At 62.9% G+C, this 21,959-nt stretch overlaps 2 protein-coding genes and 1 long non-coding RNA gene across 7 annotated transcripts in view; 2 read left to right on the forward strand and 1 right to left on the reverse strand.

Annotated features, from left to right (window-relative positions):
* The first annotated feature begins 488 nt into the window (after positions 1-488).
* On the forward strand, positions 489-8,205 carry LOC118725311. Of its 5 annotated transcripts, none has more exons than XR_006742369.1 (4): positions 489-933; positions 1,836-1,940; positions 3,706-3,799; positions 6,836-8,205. It is a non-coding gene; the product is annotated as an uncharacterized LOC118725311 (long non-coding RNA). The 5 variants fall into 5 exon arrangements; XR_006742371.1 differs by having other exon boundaries at positions 489-669; XR_006742370.1 differs by lacking the exon at positions 489-933 and adding an exon at positions 2,050-2,085 and having other exon boundaries at positions 942-1,940.
* An 886-nt stretch (positions 8,206-9,091) lies between these two features.
* Positions 9,092-19,764, forward strand: RHOF (ras homolog family member F, filopodia associated). The gene is made up of 6 exons (XM_036448929.2): positions 9,092-9,212; positions 9,345-9,520; positions 9,807-9,894; positions 16,973-17,082; positions 17,172-17,306; positions 18,297-19,764. The coding sequence occupies exons 1-6, from the start codon at positions 9,092-9,094 to the stop codon at positions 18,459-18,461; spliced, it is 795 nt and encodes a 264-aa protein (XP_036304822.2). The 3' UTR covers positions 18,462-19,764.
* Positions 18,007-21,959, reverse strand: part of TMEM120B (transmembrane protein 120B) — a 40,514-nt gene continuing 36,561 nt past the window's right edge. Inside the window, exon 12 of the mRNA XM_036448923.2 lies at positions 18,007-21,361. Coding sequence (XP_036304816.1) covers positions 21,248-21,361 — 114 coding nt within the window. The 3' untranslated portion in view covers positions 18,007-21,247. The remainder of the gene's footprint in view (positions 21,362-21,959) is intronic.

The raw sequence follows: 21,959 nt of genomic DNA on the forward strand, positions 1-21,959 counted from the left end.
TCAGGGAGGGGAAACCGGGATTTTCACCAAATTAGCATTCCCGTGCCTGCCTGGGAGGATGCAGCCCTTCGCCTGGACCTGGCTGATACAAGCTTTTTTTTTTTGCTCTTGTTTTTTATTTTTGGAGAGCCAGAGAGCCCTGTAATTGTCCAGAACACATGCTTCTCTTCTCTCTCTCTCCCCCTCCACTCCACCCCCTTCTTCTTCTTCCTCCTCCTCCTCCTCCCAGCCGCCAGCGAGCGGAGAGAGTCCCCCCTTTTTTTGCATTTCTCTCTTCCTTCCCCTTTCTTTATTAAAGGTCCGGGAGAGGCGGCGGCCAATCAGCGCGCGGCTTCCATCTTGTGAGTCCGGCGCCGCGGCTCCCGGGCTGGGCGAGGGCGCGTTCGCGGCCCCCGCGGCCTCCCCGGTCGGGCGGGCCGGGGCCCGGAGCCGCCCCGCCGGGGCCCGGCGGGGGTGTATCTCATGTTGGGGCTCTTTTCGGGGTTCGTAATCGGGCCGTGGGGAGGTAATTGGCTGGAGCAGGGCGGCGGGGCGCGGCAGCCAATGGGCGCGCGGCTTCCATCGGGCTCGAGTTCTTAGACGCTGATCTCCAAACATCCTTCATCAGACACCAAGGAGAGGCCAACAGATGAGGGGAGCCATTTTTCTGCAATGGAATTAAATGGCCAAGTGGGTTTTTCCTTTGTTGCAAATGGGGGAGACGCTTTTCCTTTTGACTTCCACCGTCCAGGCAGGACGCCTCACAGTGTTGTGTGTAGCATTGGTCAACAAGGCTAAAAGGACTCTCACAGTTGGAAGAATTGGAGAAGACGTTTTTTAAAAAGATCTGGATTTTTCCTTTATGACTTGGAATCCATCTTTGTCTTGTGTAACTAGGTCATAGCACACCATTAATGTCAGCAGTTAACAGTTTTGAATTCCAAAAAAAACTAAGTAAATGACATATTTAATTTCTTTTCCTCTTTTTTTTTCTTCTTGGGTGGGTGGGTGGGGGGAGCTTGGAGCTGTCTTAATCTGTATTCTCTTAACTGAACAATAAATTTTTAAATATATATATATTTATATATATATAGTTTCCTCTATTAAACACTTAAACCTGGCCATCTTATTAACTCCTTTCTCTCTCTTTTTTTTTTAACAAGGTAATGTTTTAAATGTAATAGTTTTAGAACTAGCGAAATGGCAGCAACAAAATAACTGTAAACAGTTGTTACTCTTTTTTTAAGTTTTTTTAAAAAACCTTTTACATTGTAAGTACCCAGTCCATTCTGTCCTTATGCCTTACGCAGTGCAGTTTTCATGTTCATGTTGCTGAGATATCCTTAATTTTCTGAGCCTTCGTCTGCATGTCTGTCTTTGTCGCTCTTGTCTAACAATAAGCCAGCTAAGAATGCTTTTAGACGATGTTGCTTTTTATCAAGCTAAGGCTTTAGCTTTTGAAGCGTTTGGAACTGTTTATAGCCATAAATGCCAGTCAGCTTTCTTCCCAGTAACATGGACACTCTCTCTGAAAATCGATCTGTTTGGAGGAAAACAGCTCTGGGTTTGTTTTTTTTCCCTGTTTCTTTTTTTTCTTTTTCTTTCTGGTCTGGATGGAGGGGTGGGCGAGAGAAAGGGAAGACCTCTTTGTGTAGAGAGACGAAAAGCCGTCACAGGAAACTAGATTAAAACTGGAAAGCAAGTCCTGGCTGGTGCGAGCCAAACACCAACGTTTAACTCGTGGGTATTTGCTATGGAGGTTGGGACGGCCGCGTGTCTCTTTGCCTTTTGTTTGATTTGATTGTGTGTTTTCGCCTTTTGTCTCTTAATGACGGTCCCACCATGGCCACAGCCAGAGCAGTAAACAGCCCTCAGCGAAGCCGCCTTCTGCCAACCCAGCCCTGGGAAGGTCACCGCAGTGGAAGGAGCAGAACAGGCCCTGAGAGTTAACTGACAGAAAGGTAACAACAACGAAAGGCACCACCATTTCCCCCAAGGTCCCCAACAGTCTCCCACAGATAGACATATTTCTTCCCCAGTAACAAATCTCCCAACCCTCCGCCCGCCCAGCTTGCTTTCCAGACTCCATGGCACCGGGCTGAACGGGTAAGTTATTAAAAAAAAAAAAAAAAAGGTGCCTTTTGCCCCTTCGAGGAAATGTGTTTTTCGGAGCAGGCCAAAGGCTGCGAATGTGGGGGAGCCGAGGGGAGAGGGTGTGTGGCGCTTTTTGTGTTTGACAGCCGGGCCCGGGTGGGGTTGGGGGGCCGGGGAGGGCTCTGCGGGCCCCGCGCCCCTTCCGCCCGGAGGCGGCTCCCCGGCGGCCTCGGGCACCCATGCGGCCCCGCGTTTTCCTGGACCGGAGCCTCGGTGGGGAGGAGAGGTGGAAGTGCTTTGGAGATGGGGGTCCCTCCGAAGACGAGGAGACGTCCCCGCCAGGCCCAGGGACCCTCTCCCCTTCGGGCTGGGGGGGGGGGTCTGGCACCCCGAAGCCGGCCCCCGCGCCCTGGGCGCGCCTGCGCTCGCTCAGCCAGAGGACAAAGGCCGGCGTCCATGTTGGCACCATGACGCAGCGCCTCGCCGCCTGCAGCCTGGGCCGCCGCCCCTCCTCCCTCTCTCCCTCCCTCCCTCCCTCCGACACGAGTTTATTTTCAGGTTCTGAGCCGCGCCTGGCGGCTCATGGCGGCCGCTCTGCTCGTCCTTCCTCCTCCCGTGGCCGTTGCGCGCCCGGGGAGGTGGGGGTCCTCGGGCAGGGCCAGACCCCGAAGGACGCGGAGGCCGTGTTGGGGGTCCCCCGGGCCCGGGGGCGTCGCGCGCCGGGGCTCCGGCTCTCGCCTCCGCGGGGCGCGGCGCGCAGCCCGGCGCCATTTCGCGCGCCGCCCGCGGCCGGGGCGGAGGCGGCCGCTGCGCGCCGGGCGGGGGAGAGGAGGGAGGGGTGGGGAGGGAGGGGGGAGAGGGGCCCGGCGCGCCGCCGCCCACGCTCCAGGCCTCCGCCTCGGTGGCCGCCCCTGGCCGGGAGGCCTCGACGTCCAGCTCGGGCCGCGCAGCTGGCTCGCACCCCGCACCCGGGCCGGGGAGCCCCCGCGGGCAGCGGGAGGCCTAGCTCCCCTCCCTCCCGCCCGCGCGGGAGCCAGTAGCAAAGGGCCACGGAGCCGGATCGGGGCCTCGAGGCCGCCCCCGGACCCCGGGCTGCACCCCAGGGCCTCGGCGCCCGGGCCCGGCTCGCAAGGCGCCCTTGGATGGTGGAGCCCGAGGCGCAGGGGCCCCCTTTGGCGAGGGGCCCTCGTGGAAGCCACCGAGGCCGGATCTGGGCGCGCAGGGCACGCCCTCCCACCCGCGCTGCGGAGGCTGAGGCCGGGGGGAGGAAGGGGGGTGAGGCCTGGGAAAGCTGAGCTGGCTCTCCCCGGGGTCCCCCCCAGGCGCAGGGCTCCTGGGTAAACAGCTCCGACCCTGGGGTGGGGGAGGGGATGTGGCCGGGGCGGGCCTTTGGAAATGCAGATGAGTCGCCTCCTGCTGCTGGTCGCCCCGGGCTGAACCGGGTGACTCAGCCACACATTCCCCATCCCCCCACACACACACACCCTTAACCATTCCGGAGTAAGGCCGCCCGGCGGCTAGGAAGGGGGGAGAGGGGGTACATGTGTAAGGATCCCCTGTCGCTCAGGAGGTCCTGTCTAGGTTGTGGCCGTCAGTTCCCTAACAAACACTCCGGCTTCTCCCACCCCCCAGGCTCTTGGCCAGAGACGCGGTGCTCCCAGAACGGACCGTCCTCCTCTGGGCAGCAGGAGCGGGCCCAGTGTGGCCCTGACAGTGCTCTCCTGAGGTAGGTGTGAGCCCTTTCCCAGCCTGCAGGGGAAGATCTGGGGTCTCTGGCCTGGAGCCCTGGGAGGGCGGACCCCTCAAACCGGCCAGGCTGGTTCCGCAGCCCCTCCCCCGCACAGATGTGTAGGCGTGTGTGTGTGTGTGTGTGTGTGTGTGTGTGTGTGTGTGAGAGAGAGAGAGAGAGAGAGAGAAATGGGCGGCCTGCCGGGCCCATCCATCCCCGCCTGTCGAGCTCCTGTTGTCAGGAGTTCGGAGCTGGCAATTCTCTGCCGTATTTAGTAGCACTGGGGAGGCGGCCCGGCCAGGGTTTCCCCGCGGTGTTTGTGCTGGGGGAAGGGCCCTGGGTGCCTCTGAAACACTCCTCGGCTGCCAGGAAGCCCCGCCCTGCCGGGTCCCTTCCTTCCTGCCCCCCCCAGCCGGGGCAGAGTGGGGTGACTCTGAGCTGGCCTCTCCTCCTGCCGTGCCTGGCTGCCAGGGAGGGGAAGCACAGGACCCGAGGCCTGGACGGCTTCCTGGAAGAGATTGCTTGCCTCTTCTGCTTCTTGGGAATTCCCACGATCTCCTTTGCAACCCAACACCCGAGCCAGCCCCGTGCCTAGCGTCCCACCAGCTGGCCAGCTGTTCACCTCTTGCCTCGCGCGGGCTGCGCCGTCTCTGGGCCCATCTGCGAAGTGGGGGTAGGTCGGCGATTCTGGAACCGGCTCACCGCCCGGTCCCACAGCGGCACGGACTCTGGGCCTGTCCTCGAGTTTCCGATCCAGTCGGTGGGTCCCAAACGTGCATTTCTAACAAGTCCCGGGCTGGTGCCGACTCCACCAGGTGGGGACACACTTGGAGAGCTTTTGGGGCCAGGTAACACCTGGGGTGTTGTGAGGATGAGGCCCCGGTGCTTGGCATAGAGGCGCTGGCCTCGCAACACCGGCAGCTCTTCCCGATTCTCCCTACACGAGCTCCGTGCCCATTTGCTTTGTCTCCGGGAGGCCCCACAGCTGGAGGCGGCGTGGCCCTTGATCCCGGCGCCTCCCCCAGGTGGTCTCTGGAAGGGGATGGCTTTGATGAACCATTTGGGCCCAGGTGCCCGGGAGGGAACTGCCTGCCCACCCCTCCTCCCCCGTTTGGCTCCCTGCTTGGCTTCTGTGTCAGGTCAGCCCTGCCCACTCTCACACCACCCACCCCTCGGCGTGCGGGCCGGCTGGTCTGAGGTCTGGGGGTGCCTGTCGGGCTGGACCGGAGGTTTTTGTCCTGCGCTTCTCGTGCTTCCTGGAGGGAGGCCCTAAGTCAGGCAGCTGCGGGCCTGGCTCTCCCCGGAGCTGGTGACCTTGGGCGCGTCTCCCGGGAAAGCGACAGCGATGTGTGCCGAAAGGGGTGTTGGGAGGATTAAGTGCGATGGCGGGGGCCGGCCCAGCTTGGAGGCCTCACACTGGTCGGCCTCCATTCCGATGTGGCCGGAGGGAGTGGAGGCCGTAGGGAGTGGAGGCTGGCTGCCTTCCAGCTCCTCCCCCACCGGCCACCCCGAGCACGTGGCCCAGCCTCCGGGCGGACGGGAGGCTCCTGCGGGGAGGGCGGGGAGCCGTGTCCTTCCTCCTCCTGGGGTTTGAGTCCGGAGGGCGGCCTGCCCCCCTGCTCTATGGCCATTCGTGACTTGGGGGGAGGAGGGTCGTCCCACAACCCCCCACTGGAGTATAAGTTACCCAAGGTCAGGAGGTCACCGCAGGCAGCCAGGACGGGCTTCCAGGTGTCTTGACTAACAGCCAGCGCCTGTGTCCGCGGCACCCCCTTGCCCCAGCTGTCTGGGTTATTTTGGGCTCCCTCCTGTGCCAGCTGTCTGCTGGCATCACTCTGGGAGCCGGGAGAGCAGTCTGGTGGAAAGCAATCCGCGCGGTGCACTCGGCTCCCTCTGGCCCCCGTGCCTCTCCGGCCCCGGATTCGCCGGTCCGGTCCGTCTGGTCCTCCGCCCCGGGCAGGGGTGCACCCCACCCGCCTGCACCCGGCTCTCCCCGGGCTCTTGGTGAAAGCAGACGGACCTCTTCCCTCCCTCGGACCTCTGGTTTCCATTCAGCCCAGCTCCGTCCCTGAGGAGTCCACTCCACTCTCAGTCCTCCCCCAGGGGCGCTCCGGTGTGGGGTCTTCACCTGTGAGGCCTCGGATTGTTTATGGGTTTGAACCCTCCCCCGAGGGAGGGCCACAGCCAGTTCTTCCACTCCCGCCCTGGGACCAATTAGGGAGCAATTAGGCGCTAACCTGTGGTCTGGGTGTGATTCTTGGAAGGGAGAGGTGTCCCCATGACCCGGAAGGATCCTCTCCCGGACACCTTCCCCCTGCTTCCATTTCTCCTCGGCCATTGCACGCTTTCTGTGTTCCCGCCCCCCCCCACCCCCAGCGCCTCCTGTCATTGCTCCGCGCCCAGAGGACGGCCCGTCCCCGGTCACCCAGGGGGCAAAGGGCGGCCGCTGGCGGCGGAGGCCGGGAGGCCGCCAGACCTGCCTTACTCCCGGCCCCACTGCTGGGAGCCCCGAGTGGACTCTGACCGTTTGGACCCTCTGGGTGGAGGCGACCGCGTGGACTGTGGAGAGAGTCCCATTTCAAGGCCATCTGGGTCCGCTGCTGCCTCCAGCTGGCCTGTGCCCTTGGCAGGTCCCTGCTCCGCGGGGACCAGGGGTCTCCCCCAGTGAGCCAGGAGGAGGAAGTGGGCGGGTAACCCTTTGAGCCGCTTCTGAGTCTCGGGAGGTTTTCTGGGGGGCATTTGGTATGGCAGTGACTCTCCAGGGCACCCCGGGCCACCGCCCGTCTCTGGGACCTCAGAGAATAGTTGTGTCTGTGAGGGCTCCATGTTTTCAGCCTCAGGTGGAGTGGATGGCCCCTCTGGATTTTCTGAGGCACCAGGGAAGTAGGCCCCATGGGCACGTCAGTAACCATCCTGCCCTGTGCTGGCCGAGTGAGTTCGCCCCACAGGTGCCACCTGTCCAGCTCCCCTTGGATGGAGTCTGTGGCAAGGACCAGTTAAAAGTATCTTTCTTGTCTTCCTACACCTCTCCAGGAATTCCTGGTGAATAAGAGAAGAATGACATGGGTCCCCAGAACATCTCCCAGGTAAGGAAGCAGGGCCCCCCGGCTTGTGCGAGTGCCCAGCTCAGCTGGCCTGCCCTGGCCCTGCCACCTCGGAGGAAGCCTGCACAGCTGGCCTGGCTGCTGGGTATTTTTAGCTTCAGATCCAGCCCCTACACCACCCTGGAGCTGGGTCCAAATCAAACATGCTCCATGCTGGCTGGGGCTGGGTTCTGCCAGCCTCTTGGCCAGGCAGGGGTGGGTGGGCGGGCGGGCGGGCAGGCAGGCGGGCTGGGGCCAGTGTCAGCTGTTCTGCCTGGACCCAGACGGGGCTGGACAGACTCTCCCTTCCTCTCCCCTTCCTCTCAGTCTTGTGTACGTTGTGTGTTCTGTCATAAGTTAAAATTGCAGCCCCGTTTCTCAGATGGAAAGTGGAAACTGAGGAGTGAGGATTTTGAGGACAGTCGGGAGCCCTCCCACAGGCCTGTTTGCTAAGAGTGGGGTGACCTTTCTACGGGAATGCTCCCCCAGCCGCTCCCAGATGAAAGAGCATTCCCCCCCCTCTGACTCTCCCAGGCCCTCCTCCCTACACTTAGGGTCCTTGCTTTAGGGTCACTGCTGCAGCAGGCCTGAGATGAGAAGGTTGCAAAGATATGTGGTTCTCCTTCCTTCAAAACCTCCTTCCATCCTCCCCTGCCTCCTGTGGGCCTTTCTGACATGTGTCTGGACCCGGTCTGTTCTGCCAACTTCAGGCTGCCTCACCAGCCAGTCATAGCTCCTCTGAAGAGAGCCTGAGTGTCCAGCTTTGGCTGGGCCAGTTCAGGAGCCTTCTGTCCAGCGCCCCCTGCTTGAGCCTGACAGCTAGGCCCTCTGTGGGCTCACCCTGGTAACCTTGACAACAGCGTCTGGCCTCCATCCTCACTCCCCAGCCACTGCCAAACCTGCTGAGGTTTTCCAGCCACCGTGTATCTGCCCAGGCTGGGTACCCATCTGGCCTGCCCTCCCAACACTGCCAAGCTTAGTTCATGTACCAGCCAGCTCTCAACCTCCTCTGAGCTCCTTACAGGTGGTAACACAATTCCCCTCAATAAACTTGTATTGAAAAAAAAAAAAAATGAATGAGTTGCTGTAAATTTTTCTGAGGGTGCTTGACCCAGCTGATGCCACCAACAAACTGAAACAGCTTTCACTTGCCTGCTCTTCCCAGCTCTGGCTCTTGGGGTTTCCACGGGCGGTCACTGCTGCCCTCTGGTGGTCAGACCCTGCCTTGCATCCGCTGGGGGAAAAAACCGACCCTGCCTTTATGCAACTGCCAGGTTGGCAATTTCCTGCCTGAAGTAAAGTTTACCTCATCTTTGCTCAGACCTTGAAAGTTGGTAATCTTCAGGGTGGGGTAAGGGCAAGACGATCCTGAGTCCTGCCAGCCCCTCTTGGAGGAAGCTCCCAGAGGTCCTACCCCAGCTGGGAAGGCCCTGCTTGTTCCCTTGGCCATGCCCCTAACCTGCCTGCCACTCAATGGCTCCAGGGGTCCCCTGCCGCTCCTGCCAGCCCGCCTGGCTTGTAAAGAGAAAGTCAGCCCAGGGTCGCAGGGAGGGACGGGATGGAGGACAGGTGATATAGCAGCTACCCACCCCACAGTACCTGCACCTGGGGAAGAGCTCAACAAACAGCTGTTTTGGCCAGGGGGTGGGAGGATTGGGAAGAGTCCTCGGGATGAAAGACGCGTGGCTGCTGGCTGCAAAACAAATTTCTGGGTGGAGGTAGAGGTTACCGGTCTCAAAGGATCCTGGCCTTCCTCGACAGTGTCCGGCTTGGCTAATGCCTCCAGCCCCTGCTTGCTAGAAAGAGGTCCCCGCCCACGTAATGAGGGCACCTGTCGCCCAAGTTCAGGCGGTCGCCCGGCAGAGGGCGCCCGAAGTCTACTTTGCGCCCCTAGGGAGGTGGGGGGGAACCACTCTTCCCCACCGCCATCCCGCGTCCACACCGGAGACACAGCTCCCGTGCCAGCATCTCCCCTGGCACCACCGACCTGCCTCCTGTGGGGAAACAGCCTGAGGCGGGCCTGCCCCAGGCCGCTCACCTGGAGCCAAAGCCTGGAACCAAGGCTCCACAAACCGGGGTGCTGGGGCGTGGGGGCGACCCGCCAATCAAGGAGACCCTGTCCGTGCCGGCCAAAGAGTTCCTGACAGAAGGCGGAGCCTGCCAATTAAGGGGGGGGGTTCCCCCCCCAGGAGAAGCGGCGGAAACGATGGGGTGTTGGCGGTGGGGGGCGCGCCGCGAGGAGCTGGGGAACGGGCAGGAGCTGCGCTTGCGGCCGAGCCTCCCGCTTCTCGGCTTCCCGGCGCAGGAAGGGCGAATGCCCCGAGCTCGTACCCTCGCCGGAAGGAAACTGAGGCCGCAGGGTCGGCCCGGGCGGCTGCCTGACGGAGGCGGTGCCGATGGGGGCGGGGCTTATCATGACCACGCCCCGTTCCCTGGCCACACCCCCTCCGCGAGCTGAGCCCCGGCGCTCAGCCCCGCGCGCCGCCGCCAGTACCGCCGGCTCCGGGCCATGGACGCCCCGGCCCCCGCCGCCCCGGGCCCGGGGAGGAAGGAGCTGAAGATCGTGATCGTGGGCGACGGCGGCTGCGGCAAGACCTCGCTGCTCATGGTGTACAGCCAGGGCTCCTTCCCCGAGGTGCGGCCCGCGGGGGGTGGGGAAGGGGCGGCGCGCGGGGGTCCCTCCTGGGGGCGAGGGGCGGCCCTCCGCCTGCACCCGAGCCTGGGCCCTCGGTCCCCTGGGTCCTGCGCGCCCAGAGGCGGCTGCCACCCCGGGGCGCCCCCTCGGGAATTCCAGCGCCTAGCGGGGTGCGTATGGGGGGATTAAGGGGGGTTGAGCCGGATGGGGTGAAGGTGGGAGGTGGGGACCCCTCCACCTCGCCGCTCTTGCTAAGGATCAGCCCTCCCCCTTCTCCCTCCGACAGCGCTACGCCCCATCCGTGTTCGAGAAGTACACGGCCAGCGTCACGGTGGGCAACAAGGAGGTGATCCTGAACCTCTACGACACGGCCGGTGAGTGCGCCTGCGCGCCCAGGGGCCGAGGGTCCGGGCATCCCCGCCGCATTCCCGGCCGCGAGGCCCTGGCAGACCATCACCCCTGGAGGCCGCGGGGCGGTGCTCACCGCCTGGCCGGGGGGCCAGGGGCCCGGGTGGGGGTGCTGGTGGCATAGAGGACCCCAGTCGGGGCCCCGTCTGTATGTTTAAGGAGAGTATTTGGGCGAGATGAGCTCCTGGCCAGCACTCAGCACTGATGCTCTGAGAGCCCACGGCTTCCTTCCTCTCCTGTTTCTAGAACATCCCGGGTGCTACCTGCTGTGGGCTCCTAAGGCTCTGTGGGCTGCACGTTTGGGTGCACTGGGGCTGGGCTGCCCTGGGCTGCATCTCAGGGTCCTGTGCTTCCAGAATATTCTGGGCTGCAGATGAGAGCCTGTGGCTCCAGGGTCCCATGGACCCAGGTTTTGACTCCCACGCTTCTGCTTCTGGGGTTCTGGGTTCTCCTCTGTGGAGCCTTCTAGGATTCTGTGCCTTCCCGGTTCCCTGGAAGGAACCGGGCGCCAGGGAGCGTGGGGGTGAGGTTCTGTCACCTGCAGCTCCTCCTGGGTTTGTGCCGCCCGCCTCCCTCCCTCCCCATCGGAGGCCTGCTGCTGGGGGATGGGCGGGAGGAGCAGAGGGATTGAATGGCGCTGTTTGGGGAGGGGGGGGTGCCTGCCCTCAGGGAGTTTCCCTCTTTGCCTCTGGACTGAGTAAAACATGGGGGAGCAAAGGTCAGGAGTGCCAGCCTCTGTGAGTCAGTGCTTAGTGAGGTGCGAGGAGCCCCGTCATCAGGTGCCCCCTCCCCGAGGAAGTCTGGTGTGTGTGCGCGGTGCCTTCCCGGCTGGCTGGCCTCGGATGGAGCCAAAACCCGGAGCTGCCTCCCTTGCCAAGCTGCCAGCAGCGTCTCTCGTTCCACCGGGACCTGGAGGATAGGGCCGGCTGACCCAGCCCCAGCCCTCTCCTGGGTTCTGGTATCCCCCCCCCTACCCCCCCTGGATAAGGACCTCCCCACCTTGTGGGATGAGGGCCCCGCGGGGCTGCCCCCAGAATGAGGATGTGCTTCGGAGGAATTCCCAGGGGTGTGGCCGCAAAGAGCAGTGAAGACCACATGGTCTGGGACACTTGCTTCACAGGTTTCCCCGCAGTGGGTGGGGCGCTGGTGGGACGGCAGAGTCCAGGGGAGCGTGTCTGTCCTCCCGCCTGCCCTCAGGCGTCACCTCTCGGCTTCCCCACCGCCTTCCCTATGCCCGGCGCCGGGGCCCGGCTGGTCTCGGTGGCCGTGGCCAGAGGAGGATGCTCAGGGCACTCGGCAGGGCGGGCTGTCGCGGGCAGGCCCCGGGGAGCTTCTGGTGGCCTTGAGAAAGGATCTGCTCTGATCCTTCGTGAGGGAGGGCCGGGGGGCGGGGGGGGGAGCGGCGCCCGGCTCTCAGAGCGGCTGGGGGGCCTGACCTTTGCTGCGAGCAGCACCGGGGCCGCCAGCCTCGCCTGCCTGCAGCCCCGACACCCGGAGACAGGAAGCTGCGGCGAGGTCTGACGTTTCCTGGGCCGGGGAGGGGGAAGCGGGGGCGAGGTTGGAGGTGAAGACACCAACCGGAGACCGAGCTGTCCGGGCCTCAGGCTGGGGCGTCACGAGATGGGGTGGGGGGACTGCCCGGGAGGTGGGGAGCCTGAGATGGAACCCCAGGGAAGGTGTGGGGTGGACGGGGAATCAGGCACAGAGGGGAGCTGCAGCGGCGGGTCCTCGGGCCCGTTTCTCGGCCGCGGGTGGTGCTGCCTGGGCCCCGGCTGCTCTGGTCTCTGGGGAGGACGTGCAGGTGGCAGGCACAGGAGCACTAGTGAGAGAGGGTTCCCTTTCAGCAGCTTCCCCTTCTCGTGCTGCCTGCAGCCACCGGCCAACGCCCTGGCGGGAGCCGGGACCCACCTGCCCCGTGGGTGTCCTCCAGCCGATCCGGGGACCACGGAGGCCCGGTGACTCCCTCTGCCTCCATCCAGCGCACGCCCGAGACCCCTACCCAGAAAGCCCCGCCAGGCCACAGCCACACTCCCGCCCACAGAGGAAGCACCCTCTCGTGAGCCTCACTTCCTCCCTGCCCCACGGGCCTTTCCCCGCCTGAAACCACCACCTCCTTTCGCACAAAACTCGCCCCCCCCCCCTTTTTTTTTTTTTTAACATCTGAAGCCCATCTGCGGAGGCCAGAGGGGGACACCTGTGTGCCCGCAGACAGGCGACTTGGCCCCTGTAAGCCTTGGCGTTACCGGGGGGAAATGGGGAGGGGAGTGCCGTGTTGTGGGTGGTGGGTCTTAAAGAGCCAGGGTTAGAACCCATTCCTCTCTCCCTCTCACCCCGCGCCCTCCCCCCCCCCAGGACCCTGCTTCTATTTCGGGAGTAACAGTTCTCACCTTTGCCCAGCATGGTCCAGCCTACAAGTCCTTTACTTTCAGCATCAGGGGCAGCATTACCACCCCCTTTTCCAGACAAGGAAACTGAGGCCGGGAGAGGGAAGGTGCCAAAGCCACGGAACAGGGGTCTGTGGGCGGCCTGGCCCTCCTGACTCATACGGGAGGTGTCTGTCGGGGACACCTGCCCCACCCAAAGAACGGGAGGGCAAAGTCTGTCCCCTGCGGAGTGGAGGCCCACTCCGAGTCCTGGGGAAAGCCGAGCAGGGCACAGCTAAGCCAGGAAGGCAGCCTGGAGGAGGAGGAGGAGGAGGAGCTGGGAGCGGGGCTGGCCGCCCCTCCCCTCCCAGAATCCCTCTCTCCCTGATTTTCCTGTGCGGGGAGCTCTCACCTCCCCTGGTCAGGGCTGGGGTTTGTCGGGTGAGGCCGGCTCCCTATCCTTTGGGGAAGGAGTGAGCGGGAGGCGCCCCAACAGTCCTCCCCGTGGTCTTCTGCGTTTCAGTCTCAGTTTCTGTGTCTGTGAAACGGGGTAGCAACAGCCCTGCCTTGTAGGATCCTGGTGAGGCATGATGAGTCAATGCAGGTGAAGGGCTCTGGCCTAGAGGACCATTGTTGTTATTATTGTCAACAAGGCTCGCTGCTTCTCGCACGTCCATTTCACAGATGAGGAGACTGAGGTCCAGAGCTCAGTTCCCTATTGGGAAAGCTGGAGAAGGCCTCCTGGGGGAACTGGTGCCGTTAGCAGGCAGCTGACCTTGGGCTTGGGGACTGAGGTGGTGCTCCAGCTCCCAGGGAGCCTGTCTCTGACCTTGAAACGTGCCCCCTCCGCCACGTGGTCTCCTAACAGGAAGAGCCCTCCCCGCAGGCTCACTTCCCGGGGTGGCTGCTTAAATGGGCAGAGGCCGTGGAAGCGCGGTGCCCTGGCAAACGTCTAAAGCCTTGGGGTCATCACTGCACTTCGCTCGCTCACTCACTCACTCACTCGTCCGTCTGCTCATTCATTCGCCACGGGACTGAGCGTAGCACAGGCAGAGAAGGCCCCAGTCCTGGGGGGGGTGGGGGGGGGTGGACAACGCAAACAAACAAAAACCCAGAAGGAAAAGGAAGCCACGAGGAAGGAGGCTGTTTCAGAGCGATTCTCTCGGAGGAGGGGACCCCTCTGCAGAGACCTGACGGAGAGGAGGGACCGGGCCGTCTGCTCCCTGGGGAAGAGCCTCCGGGGGAGGTGACAACCAGGGCAGCGTCTGGGGGGAGCCAGCTCGGCCTGACCTCCCCCCCAGCCCAGGGCCGTCCGACTGCTGCCCTCGTCCGCTGCCGGAACCCTCCCAGCGCACCTCGGCCCTGGTCTCCACCTCCACAAGGTGAACAGCTCCAGCCAGCCAGCACTGCCTGGGCAGCCGGGCACCGGGAACTAGTATTTAAGGACAGACGTGGGCCCTGCCCTCGGGGCGCCTCCAGTCCACGGGTAGACGGGCAGTGCCCAGCACACACACACACACACACACACACACACACACACGGGGACAGGTGTGCACACAGGGCGGTGCACTGGGCTCCAGGCGGGATGAAGAGACGAGGGGACAGCAGGCTCCGTTTTGCCACTGGGCCGTCCCAGCCGGGCGTCTGCGAGGGCGGGAGCGAGCGTGTCTGCACCACAATTACAAGCCGCCTCATGCATGGTGGGGGCCCGGGACGTACGTCTGCACAGAAGCGGGAAAGCGTGTCGCCGCGTTTTTTGCGGAAGGAACGCTGGATTTGGGGTTGCAGGAGCCGGGGCGGGGTCCTGGCTCGGTCACGGACACAGTGACCAGGGGTAGGCTAGTGCCTTCACTTCCCTGAACCTCAGCTTCTTCCTGTATCGGTGGGAATGCTCCCGAGTTCCCTGACTAGCTCGCCAGGTGATTTTGCTGTCAGTTTGTCTTAATCCTGTACCGTAGAAGCACCCCGAAAAGTGCATAAGTAAGGTATTGGGGGGGGGGGGGTGTTACGTGGAAGCAGAGAGAAGGCGAAAGGAAATAATGTGGACAGACAGTCCGAGTGCTTGAAACGAAACGCTGGAAAGAAGACGGGGAGAAGACGAGGGAAAAGCGCTCCAGGAACGGGGAACAGGCCCGAGGGTTTCAGAGGCGGCCGCCCCGGCTGGACCTCAGGGAGAGAGGGGTGTGGAGGAGGGAGAGGAGGCCGGGGCCAGGGGGACCCAGGTCACGGGACCACAGGAGAAGCTTGGGTTTCATTAAAGGGCCACAGGGAGCCACTGCAGGTGTTTCCGTTGGGAGAAGGCAGGTCTTGGTGTTTAAGATCCACCCAGCGGCCGCGTGGAGCACAGGGCGCATTGAGGGGCGGCAGGGAGGGCAGGGGGGGTGCCGGGATGAGGACGGAGCCGTGCTGTGCACTAGAACATTCTGTGGTGACAGAAATGCTCTGTGCCTACCTACGCTGTCTGTTACAGAAGCCACTGGCCCCGAGCGGCAGTCCATCCCTTGAAATGTAGCTAGTGGGATGGAGAACCTGCATTTTTTATGTTAAAGAGCCCCCGGGGGCTAGAAGCTACCCTGTGGGACAGCAGAGATCTAGTCAGACATGCACAGAGGTTAGACGTGGGGCCAGTTTGGGACAGAGAGGGGCAGGCATGGGCCGGCTAGCACGCTGGGCCGGCTCTCCGTCGTCGTCCGCAGATTTATCCAGCTCCGTGGCTCTCCGTCGTCGTCCACGGATTTATCCAGCTCCGTGGCTCTCCGTCGTCGTCCGCGGATTTATCCAGCTCTGTGGCGGTGGGCACAGGAGGGTCTGAGTGCTCCGGCCCTGCCCACCCCCTGCCCACCCCTCGCCCCTCCCCCAGTGTTGGGGGTTTCGGCTGAGTGACAGCACGGACAGTCCTTCTGGCCCTGCCGTCCTGACTGTGGCAGCCATTCCCTGCACAGCGGAGCGAGTGGGTGGGGAGCGGGTCGCTGTGCCCTGTGGTCAGTGGGCGTCCTGCTCAGTGGAGAGGCCACTTGTCTGGAGGGCCGTGGGCTGGAGGGAGGGGCTGCGGGGACTCCCGGGCCGGGCTGGGCCGGGCCTCCGAGTCCTGGCCAGTGGGAGGAGGTCACCTCACCTCGTGCAGAGGGAGGCTGGGGGCTGCCGGTGAGCCCGAGGCCTCAGCCCGCACTGCGAGCGTTTTCCCAGATGCTGGTGTGACAGCGGCTGCAGGGCGCACAGGCAGACCTGCCTCTGGGCCCGGGAGGAAGTACGGGGGGGCGGGGCATCTGGTGACAGGAGCATGGCCAGTGGATTGGCTAGAGCCGTGGTTGGCAAACTGCAGCTCAAGAGCCACATGTGGCTCTTGGGCCCCTTGAGTGTGGCTCTTCCACAAAATACCACGGCCCGGGCGAGTCTATTTTGAAGAAGTGGCGTTGGAAGAAGTTTAAGAAATTTGGCTCTCCAAAGAAATCTCAGTCGTTGTGCTGTTATTTGGCTCTGGGGACTGACGAGTTTGCCGACCACCGGGCTGGAGCGCGGCTTCGCCGGGTTTGGCAGCCGCAGGGCCCAGCGGAGCGTCCTCAGAAAGCCCGCAGGAGACCCACTACCTCCGGGCGCGGGCGCGGGAGCCCAGCGTGCGCCTGCCCCTCGCGGGGGTCAGGTGTCTCCGTGGAGACAGCCCAGCGGGGCCCCATGTGAACAGTGCGTCTGAGTAAGGGCCTTTTTGCGCTGCTATTTTGTAATTTTTCTGTTTTAAATATACATAAAAATTAAAAAAACAAAAACAAAAAACCGCTTAACCAAAAGGTTACAGTTCAGTTCTGGTTGGGGCACATGCCCAGGTTGCCAGCTCGATCCCCAGTGTGAGGTATGCAGGAGGCAGCCCATCAGTGACTCTCATCATTGATGTTTCTCTCTCTCTCTCTCTCTCTCTCCCTTCCTCTATTAAATAAGTAAAAATAGCCGAAACCGTTTTTGGCTCAGTGGTAGAGCGTCGGTCTGCGGACTGAAAGGTCCCGGGTTCGATTCCGGTCAAGGGCATGTACATCGGTTGCGGGCACATTCCCAGTAGGAGGGTGTGCAAGAGACAGCTGGTCGATGTTTCTCTCTCATCGACGTTTCTAGCTCTCTATCCCTCCCTCCTCCTCTCTGTAAAAAATAAAATAAAATGTTTTATAAAAAAAAAATTAAAAAAGTAAAAATATGTTAAACAAACAAAAAACCCACTGCTGCTCCAGTCCAGCCTTGGGGTGAGTCTGCTGTGCCTGGCGGGAGGGTGGAGGGGGTGGGAGGGAGGGGGCAGGTGTCCAGGTGAGAAGCTTGCTGTTATCTCCCCTCTTCCCAGCCCCGGCCAGAGCGGCAGATGAATTTCACCTGAGGCCGGGCCTCGGGGGCACCCTCCTCTAGCTTTATTTCCGGAGAGGGTGATGTGAGAGGGTGATGTGACGTCAGCCCGGGCCAGGGCAGGGGGGGTAAGGTGGCTGGGAGGGGGGTGACACTGCTCGCGACTCTTCAGCACTCACCTCGGCCGGGCCCAGCTCTGGGCACTGCTGCACCCTCTCTCCGGTCGTCCCCGCTGCCGTCCGGACAGCGGGCGGCCACCTGCTCCACAGAACAAACTGGAGCCCACGCAGGTGTCACTTGCCCGGCCCCTCCGAGCCCAGAGCCTCCCTGACGCTCCCCGTCCTCCGGTCGGTTTCAGGGCAGGAAGACTACGACCGGCTGCGGCCCCTGTCCTACCAGAACACCCACCTGGTGCTCATCTGCTACGACGTCATGAACCCCACCAGCTACGACAACGTCCTCATCAAGGTGAGGGAGGCCTGCCTCCCGGGGTGGGGGTGGGGGGCCTCGGCCCCAGCCCCGGCCCCAGCCCTGACGCCCAGCCTCCCCCCCAACAGTGGTTCCCCGAGGTCACGCACTTCTGCCGGGGGACCCCCATGGTGCTCATTGGCTGCAAGACGGACCTGAGGAAGGACAAGGAGCAGCTGCGGAAGCTGCGGGCGGCCCACCTGGAGCCCATCACCTACACGCAGGTGAGCTCGGGCCCTCCCTCCACTCCCCTCTCCTCCTCCTCCCCCACCAGGAGCCCCGCCCGGCACAGCTGTGGCTAGAGACGCCCAGGCCTGGGGCCTCTGCAGCGGGGTGCCTCAGTGGCCTTGCGCACAGTGGGAGCAAACGGGATGCTAAGGGTAACAGCTGTACAATATGGATAGCCCACACGTCCGAGCACTTTATTTAATCCTGTAACCCAGAGGCAGATACCGTCAGTGTTCCCCATTTTATGGGGGAGATAAATTGAGACCCAGAGAGGTTAAGGAGCTTGCCCAGGGTCACACAGCTAACCTGAAGTGAGGCTGGGGTGCCCTCCCAGTCACTGTGTCTCCAGAGTCCTGTCCCATCTGCTGAGGGACCCCAGGGGCGGACCCTTGCTCGAAAGCAGCCTTCCCCTCCTCAGGGCGGCCCGGGGCTGCCCGAGGCACTGGAGCAGGGGTCTTCAAACTACGGAGGAGTCTGATCCAGCCCGCCAGGTTTTTTGGGCAGTGAGCGCAGCCGAGGTGTTACAGTAGGAATTAGTAGTTCATATAGTCCGGCCCTCCAGCTCTCTGAGGGACTGTGATCTGGCCCCCACTTTAAAAAGTTTGAGGACCCCTGCACTGGAGGATGGAGGGAACAGGAAGCGAACCTAATGAGGTTTCATAGAAGGGAATCGGCATGAATAAAAGGAAATGCTTTAGAAATTGACATTTTTTATTCTGAGGACAAGCTCCGCTGCCTGAATGGTGCTTTCCAGAGGGAGAGGGGTCTGGGGAGGGAGCCACTCTCCTCACAGGCCCCGCAGACACAGCAGACAAGCCGTCCTCAGGATTCACCCCAGCGTCTGCCCGAGGTGGGAGGGCGGGAGGAGCAAGAGGGGCCCCACCCCAAGGCCCCGCAGCCCCTACAGCCAGCCCCAAGCCCACCAGGGGGTGTCAGGAGGCGCCCCGCGCCCAGGCCCAGCATCTAATGCCGTTCCCCTCCCCCAGGGCCTGAGCACCTGCCAGCAGATGCAGGCCGCCCTCTACCTGGAATGTTCCGCCAAGTTCCGGGAGAACGTGGAGGACGTCTTCCGAGAGGCGGCCAAGGTGGCCCTCAGCGCCCTGAAGAAGGCGCAGCGGCAGAAACGGCCCCGGCGCTGCCTGCTGCTCTGAGCCCCTCCCCGGGGCCCTCGGCCCTCAGGACAGCACTGACAGCCCGGCCCCGCCTGCTCCCGGGTCCTGCCGGCCCCGGCTCACCGAGGGCACTTGGAGTTGTGTCTGGAGCCTGTGGCAAGACCCTGTGGATGGCCCGGAACTTTCTCCTTTCCCAGCTGGGACTGTGACTGGGAGCTCGGAGCTGGGGCGTGCGTGGTGGGGGCGAGCGTGCTGGACTCCGTCCCTCGGCGCCCGGAACGGGCATTGGTCCCAGGACGCAGGCGTGCCCTCTGCACTCTCCCCCCGGCCACACGTGTCCCCCTTCACACACCCAGTAGGGCCTCAAAGCCTGAGCTCCAAACAGCCAGCTGCACTGGTCCGGGGGCGGCTGCGGGTCTGGCGTGCCTCGCGGCCCTGGGCTGGGGAGATAGGCAGGGCCGCATCCTCCCGCCTGCTTCCTGCCCGGAGCGCCGGGCCCGGCCGGGCCCAGGCCTATCAGGAGAACGCAGCCCCGGACACGGACACGGGAATTGCATCCCCCCACCCCCCCACGCTGAGGGCTTCAGCAGCAGCCTCTGGCCTGGCCAACATCTTCCCAGATCTGGGAGCACATGACCAGGGGAGAAGACTCAGAAAGCAGAGCAAACACCGTGGACCACCCGTCCGACCCCTGCTCGGGGTCTCCTCACCCACAGCCCCCACTGCCAGAAGTGCCAGGTGAAGTGCCAGCAGCTCCTGCTCTGGGGCAGGCCAGTCCTGAGGCCGGGCCCCTGTCTGCAGGACAGCCCAGCCCAAGGGGAGTCCTCTAGCGCCCCCTGCCCCTCACAGCCACCACGGCTGCCGGGATGGCCTCCTTCAAGATCGGACTTGACTGACCGACCCTCCAGCCGCAGATTCACGGAACTTCCTTCTGGAAGACCCAGGAATTTTTTTTTAAAGTGCCCCAGGGGATTCCAATGCCAGAGACTGACAGCTGCTTGGTTCTGAGCTCAGTCTGGAGCCAGCGCTCCCGAAGGTGGGGTGATGGCTTCAGGTGGCCCCTGCTCCCCAGGCACCACCTGACCCGTGTCCCGTCCCAGTGCTGTGGCCACCAAGCCGAGCTTCTCCGAAGTCACCTGCCGGGGAAAGACCTCTAAGCCAGCCCACCGCACCCACCTGGCTTCCCCGAGGCCCCGCCACGGGGACTCACCAGGCCCTCTGGTTCCAGCAGAGTCCAGGGCCTTGCAGACAAAGGAGGGTCTAGAACGGAGGTCAGCAAACGACGGCCTGTGAGCCCAATCCGGCCGCTGTGTGTTTTTGTAAATAAAGTTTTATTGGAACATAGTCATGCCCATTCATTGATGCGAGGGCTGCTTCTGCCCCACAGCTGCGGGCTCACATCACTGTGACAGAGACCGTCGGGCCCTTCACAGGGAAAGGCTGCTGACGGGAGTCTAGGGCAAACCCAAGTTCTTACAGGGCCAGACGGGGCAGCGGGGGGAGGGGAGGAGGGCGGGGAGAGGAGGGAGTGGTGGGGTCTGCAGCAAACTAGGAAGCAAGCACCACTCCGGGCAGGCGGCCAGCCAGGTGCGTGCTGTTCTGTGGGAATGCTGCCAGGTCTTTCCATTTACTTAGGGAAAGTCACGATCAGGATTTTTATGTGGAGTCTTCCTGGGGGTGGATTCCATTTTTTAAAAGTGTAACTAATTTAAAAAATTTTAACCCCCCGAGGGCCACAGCATGGCCGTGGACACCAGCTATGAGCTCTGGTCGAAGAGGACCTGTAGGGAAGGCGTTAAGGGCGGAGGAGGCTCAGGTGTGGGGGAAGGGGCAGAAAATCCCACCGAACCCACTGGCTTCTTCACCCTCCCACCAACACAGACGCCACTGTGTGACCTCCGGAAGGTGAGGTTGCTCAGACACCCCCGCCTACACACACACACTCCCTGCTTCCAGAACCTCTGAATAAGGGAGGCAGAGGGAGGGTCGGGTGACATTAGTGCCGGCTGAAGTGTCAGCCGGCGCTGAGAGTCCTGGTCTCACTCTGAGTTCCCACGGCAAGAATTCCGGAAGGTGGGCTGAGGGCTGAGGGCCAGGAAGTGTCCAGGAACGCCCTCAAACCACCCAAATGGTGCAAGGCTGGGGCGCCCTCTGGTGGTGACTCAGAAACCCTTCCTGCCTTGGGCCCAGCTGCTCCAGGGACCAAGAACCCCAGGCCTCACTCAGGTGGGCGGGCCGTGTTCCCCACGCGGCCAGCAGTCAGGGGACTCAGGAAGCACAAAGAGCACAAGGCACAACAGCGGTTCTCTGAGAACTTAAATGCCCGCCCTGCAGAGGAGCGGAGGCTGGGAGGAGGTGGGAGCCAACAGCAGAAGCTTGTGCCTGGGGAGGGAGTCCCCCCAGGGACTGCCTTCCGCCCCCGCCTGAGACTCTACGTAACAGGTCACACGTCCGACCTCAGGAGGCATGTCCACACCCCACCGTGAGGGCTTCAAGTGCCAGGACTGGGACAGGGGGGCTCCCTGAGGCTCTGCCTCTCCCAGAAGACTTACCCAGTCCGGCCGAGAGCAGCGGGGGCCAAGGTTCTGGGGCGGCGGGAGGGCGCGGTGTTAAATACGTCATAAATAGGGAGGGGCGGCTAATACTGCTCGGACAGGCTGGGGTCACCTTCCCCGTGTCCAGTCGGGGACCTGGGCCTTGGCCTGCTCCCGGGGAGGCCCCTGGCCCCTGAGGTCACTGCGCCAGTGGCCACCGGCGCTGCTGAGGCGGCCTCCGCGGTGAGGCCCCCGCGGTCTCAAAGTCCGGGCTCGGGGGCCGGCCCGGGCTCACGGCGCCTTCACCTTGCTCCTGTTCTTCTGGAGCTTGGTGTGCACCACCTTGAGGGTGGTCAGGAAGTTGCCCAGGAAGAGGACCAGGAACGTGATCGCCAGCACAAACACCTGGCCGGAGGGAAGGAGGGACAGGCTGCACCAGCTCTCCCTGCTGGAGTGCCACCTGCCCAGACCGAGCCCTGGGCACAAGCCACCCCCAAGCCGCACGGCTGTGCAGGCGGAAGGCAGGCAGGCATCAGGGCCTCCGGGTGAAGGGGCTGAGCCGTGGGCTCAGGCCGGGCCGTGGGGAGTGTTCAGTGGGGAGCCGTCTCTGAGGGGCTCCCAGGCCTCCCAGGTTCCCCTCCAGCCCCCCACGGCCTCCTGGGCCCAGCAGCAGAGCCTGGGCCCCATGGAGAGCAGAGGGGGCCGTGGCTAAGGAAATAATTTCCCCCAGGACCCCTCACACACTCATACTTTCAAACACACTCACACTCACACACTCATACTCTCACACACACACACACACTCACACTCACACACACACACTCACACACACACACACACACTCATACACTCACACACACACACACACTCATACACTCACACACACACTCATACACTCACACACACACACACTCACTCATACACTCACACACACACACACTTCCCCAGGACACACCTCTCTCTCTCTCTCTCTCGCTCTCTCGCTCTCTCTCTCTCACACACA

The sequence above is a fragment of the Pipistrellus kuhlii genome, unplaced genomic scaffold (assembly GCF_014108245.1).
Source record: "Pipistrellus kuhlii isolate mPipKuh1 unplaced genomic scaffold, mPipKuh1.p scaffold_m20_p_20, whole genome shotgun sequence".
NCBI classification, from domain to species: Eukaryota; Metazoa; Chordata; class Mammalia; order Chiroptera; family Vespertilionidae; genus Pipistrellus; species Pipistrellus kuhlii.

Excerpts from the sequence above, each read along its gene's own strand:
- RHOF (XM_036448929.2), top strand. The coding sequence starts at position 9,092 with ATGGGGTGTTGGCGGTGGGGGGCGCGCCGCGAGGAGCTGGGGAACGGG. Across the intron at positions 9,213-9,344 it reads AGGGCGAATGCCCCGAGCTC|CCCCGGCGCTCAGCCCCGCG; the intron begins GTACCCTCGCCG and ends CCGCGAGCTGAG. Across the intron at positions 9,521-9,806 it reads GCCAGGGCTCCTTCCCCGAG|CGCTACGCCCCATCCGTGTT; the intron begins GTGCGGCCCGCG and ends TCCCTCCGACAG.